Below are 4,152 nucleotides of genomic sequence, written 5' to 3' on the forward strand. Positions count from 1 at the left end.
TGCCCTGGACATAGGGGCTCTCTGAGTACCAGCTCTGGCTTGGCCTCTGTTTTACTGGGACACCCTGGATGAGACCTGGTCCCTCTCTGGGCCTCAGTGTCCCTGTGTGGACTAGATGTCCCTGGAGGTCTCTTCCAGGTGAATGATACAGAAATTGAGGCGAAGTGAAGATCTCCTGGCCCTCCCTGCACGATGTTCCCTCACTCTTCCTGACAGCTTGGGGCCAAAGGGCAGGGCCATCCATGGGGTAATGGTTAACTAGACCTGACACCCCATCTATAAGGAGCCATCCCAGCTGGCCAAGACGCCACAGGATGCAGTGGGTGAAGGTGCTTGGGGGGGTGGTGGGGGCCGCTGCCCTCTTGGGGCTGGGGGTCATCCTGGGCCACTTTGCTATCCCATCAGCCCCCAGTGCCTCAGCCTCCCAGGACCTGGACCTGGAGATCCTTGAGGCTGTTATGAAACAGCTAGATGCCAGCAGGATCCGGGAGAACCTTAGGTGAGAGGTCTGTCTACCTGCCCCTTCTGTTTGCCAGAGGCCCCTCCTGACCCCTGGCCTGCGCCTCCCTCCGCCCACCCTGCAGAGAGCTCTCCAGGGAGCCGCACCTGGCCTCCAGCCCTCGGGATGAGGCCCTGGTGCAGTTGCTGCTGCAGCGCTGGAGTGACCCAGAGTCAGGCCTGGACTCGGCTAAGGCCTCCACGTATGAAGTGCTGCTGTCCTTCCCCAGCCAGGAGCAGCCTAACCGTGTAGCCATTGGTGAAGTCCTGCTTTGGCTTAGTGGTGCCTGTGGGGTGGGGGAGCTGTGGGACCCAGCCCTGACACTGCCCGTCCCCCCTCCCCCACAGTGGGTCCCACTGGGGACATCCTCTACTCCTGTCGCCAGAGTGAAGAGAACCTGACTGGGGAGCAGGGAGGGCCTGATGTGGTTCCACCCTATGCTGCCTACGCTCCCCCCGGAACCCCACAGGTGGGCCTGGAACACCCCCTCCGTACTGCCATGGCCCAGCTCCCCTTGGCTCCCACTCCAGCCTTTCCCATCCTGACTCAGGGAAGGTTGAGGAAAAGTGCCTCAACTGGGGCTCAGTGCCCCCATCCCCAGAATTCACTCACCTCCACACCCCATTGCTACTCCTTTCATCCATCACTTAGTCACTCAATAAATGCTAATGGCCTCTGCCCAAGGCCAGGCCTGATACGGGGTACCTGGACACAGAGGGAACCAGGTGTGACTCTGTCCTTGGGGAGCCTACAAGCTCTGGGTGAGGTGGGGAAACAGAATCTAAACCCTTTATCCTGCCACCCGGTCTTCCCTCTCCTTTCTTCATTCTTCATTCTGTCTTTCCCGGGCCTGGCTCTAAGGATCACCTCTTCTTGGGACTAGGGCCTCCTTGTCTATGCCAACCGGGGCTCGGAAGATGACTTTAAGGAGCTACAGGCTCAAGGCATTGAACTCAACGGCACCATTGCCCTGACCCGCTATGGAGGTGTAGGACGCGGGGCCAAGGTGAGCAGCAGCCCCCAACACAGGGGGCCTGGTGGGGAGAGGGGCTGGGCAGTGGACAGGAGGAAGTGAGGGACAGGAGGAGCAGTGTTGAGTGGTGGGCCGAGCTGTATGTGTGCTGTACCACTGATGTGCTGTGTGACCTTGGGTGCCTCCCCCTAATCTCTCTGAGCCTTAGGAAATGAAGGGATTGGGCACATGTTTCCGCTTTGATATTTTGGGAGTCTAAGTCCTCCTGTGAAGTAGTTCTTTTGAATATTTAATTAAGTGCCTCCTGTTATCCCCCCCTCCCCACAACCTGCTTCTTTTCAATTAAAAATTTTGACTAAGTATTACATGTCTAAGGTTAAAAAAATTTTTTTTTTAATATAAAAAGATACAGAGTGAGAGAGATTTAGTGTTTGTGGGGACAGAGTTTCAGATTTGCAAGATGAAAAGAATTCTGGAGATGGATGGTGACGATGGTAGACAATAATGTGAATGTATTTAGTGTCATTGAACTATACACTTTAAAATGGTTAAGATGGTTAATTTTATGTTATGTGTACTTAACCCAAGTTTTTAAAGAAATATCTATGATAAGAACTGAAACAAAGAAAGAAAAGGAAAGAAAGAAAGAAAGAAAAGAACAGGAAAAAAAAGAAAAAAGAAAGGATAACAGGAAGAGTGGAATTATACAGATTGTAGAATTTCCAGTTAAAAAAAACAAACAACTGTATAAAGTGAAAAAGTTCTCCCATGATGCCATCTTCCCAAGAGATCACCACTCTTTTTTAGTTTATGGGTTATCTATGCAGAGCTTCTTTTGGAAGAAGCACATATGAAATATAGTCTTATTTCCCCCTCTTTTTACATAGAAGTAATATATTAGGCCCACTGTTCTGAGATGTGCTCTTTTCATCTTTATACATCCTGGAGATCATCCTCAACTGGTACATAAACTCTGTCCTTGTTCTGCTTTTTTTTTTTTTTTGAGGTACCGTTTTGTTTTTATTGTGGAAAATATATGTAACAAAATTTACCATTTTAACCACCTTTAAGTGTACACTGCAGTGGCATTGAGAACATTCACAAAAATTGGGCAACCATCACCACCACCCATTTTCAGGACTCTTCCATCATTCCGGAGGAAACTGTCCCCATTAAACACTAATTCTTCTTTCCCTGTCTCCAGCCCCTGGTAAATTTTATTCGACTTTCTTCTCCATGCATGTGCCTATTCTAGGGACCTCACATAAGGGAATCATATATTTATTTGTCCTTTTGTATCTGCCTGTTTCAGTTAGCATTATGTTTTCAAGGTTCATCAATGTTGTATCAGAATTTCCTTCCTTTTTATGTTATACTCCTGTCCTTTACATGTTATACTCCACATTTTGCTTATCCATCCGTCTGTCGTTGGACACTTGGGTTGTTTCTGCCTTTTGGCTATTGTGAACAGTGCTACTATGAACATGAGTGTATAAGCACAGCCTTGTTCTTTTATACAGCTGCGTAGTATTCCCTTGTAGGATGCATCAGTTTATTCAACCAGCCCCAACTTAGAGGCACTGGCTTGCCTAGGCCAACGGCCTTTTGCTATCTCAAGCAGCACTGCAATAAATGACTTGTGCAAGCATCATCCTACCAGTGGGCAGATAGATCTATATTGGATTCCACAGCAAGGGAGCGAGCAAGCAAAATAGGGCGTGCCCCCTCCTCACCCCTTCTTTAAAAATAGCCTCTTCCTCCTCTTCTTGTAGGCTGTGAACGCTGCCAAGTTCAAGGTGGCTGGGGTACTGGTGTACACAGACCCCGCAGATATCAACGATGGGCGGAGCTTGCCCAATGAGACCTTCCCACACTCCTGGCACCTGCCTCCCTCAGGGGTGGAGCGAGGCTCCTATTATGAGTATTTTGGGGACCCCCTAACCCCATACCTTCCAGCCAATCCTTCCTCCTTCCGTCTGGATCCTGCCACTGTCCCTGGATTTCCCCCAATTCCCATTCAGCCCATTGGCTTCCAGGATGCAAAAGTCCTTCTCTGGTGAGCTTGTACCCTGGGGTCACCTGCCCATCCTTCAATGGCCTCCAAACTTCAACCCTCACACCTATACTTGCTCTGAAGGGTCTCCCCCTCCTCCCCAGTAACCTCCAAGGAAACTCAGCCCAGGATGCCTGGCAAGGAGCACTGGGCTGTGATTACAAGTTGGGTCCCGGCTTCCAGCCTGATGGTGTCTTCACAGGCAGGTGAGATGGGGCCCCCACTTTTTCCCACTCACCTCTCCTCTTCCCTTGTTATGCTTTCCTGACCCTGGGTTTTCCCTCTGCCCAATTCAAGGCCTGCTGGCCTTTCCCTTTCTCCTGTCTCCCCGCCCCTTCCCTGACTCCAAAATATCTGTCTTGTTCTTGGGGAAACCAGTGAAACAGCTGCGTGGCCCAGAAGTTCCTGCAGGGAACCCCCGCCCCCCCCCCCACTTTATCTCAGACCTCTACTCTCCAGTCGCCCTATCTCTTGAACACACCAAGATCATTCCAAAATCAGGACTTCTGCACTTGCTGTTCCCTCTGCCCAGAGCACCCTTCCCCACACTCTTGCCATTCCTGGTCTGCACTAACCTCCCTACCTGCCACCAGGTATCCTCTTCCACATCAACTTGTTAGTGTTGTC

At 50.5% G+C, this 4,152-nt stretch overlaps 1 protein-coding gene across 1 annotated transcript in view; it reads left to right on the forward strand.

The window, feature by feature from the left end:
* The first annotated feature begins 296 nt into the window (after nt 1-296).
* NAALADL1 (N-acetylated alpha-linked acidic dipeptidase like 1) overlaps nt 297-4,152 on the forward strand; it is a 10,492-nt gene continuing 6,636 nt past the window's right edge. The window contains exons 1-6 of the mRNA XM_019645560.1: nt 297-499; nt 585-757; nt 847-968; nt 1,383-1,505; nt 3,245-3,528; nt 3,630-3,731. Coding sequence (XP_019501105.1) covers nt 315-499; nt 585-757; nt 847-968; nt 1,383-1,505; nt 3,245-3,528; nt 3,630-3,731 — 989 coding nt within the window. The 5' untranslated portion in view covers nt 297-314. The remainder of the gene's footprint in view (nt 500-584; nt 758-846; nt 969-1,382; nt 1,506-3,244; nt 3,529-3,629; nt 3,732-4,152) is intronic.

This window comes from Hipposideros armiger, unplaced genomic scaffold, assembly GCF_001890085.2.
Source record: "Hipposideros armiger isolate ML-2016 unplaced genomic scaffold, ASM189008v1 scaffold_93, whole genome shotgun sequence".
Taxonomy (NCBI): Eukaryota; Metazoa; Chordata; class Mammalia; order Chiroptera; family Hipposideridae; genus Hipposideros; species Hipposideros armiger.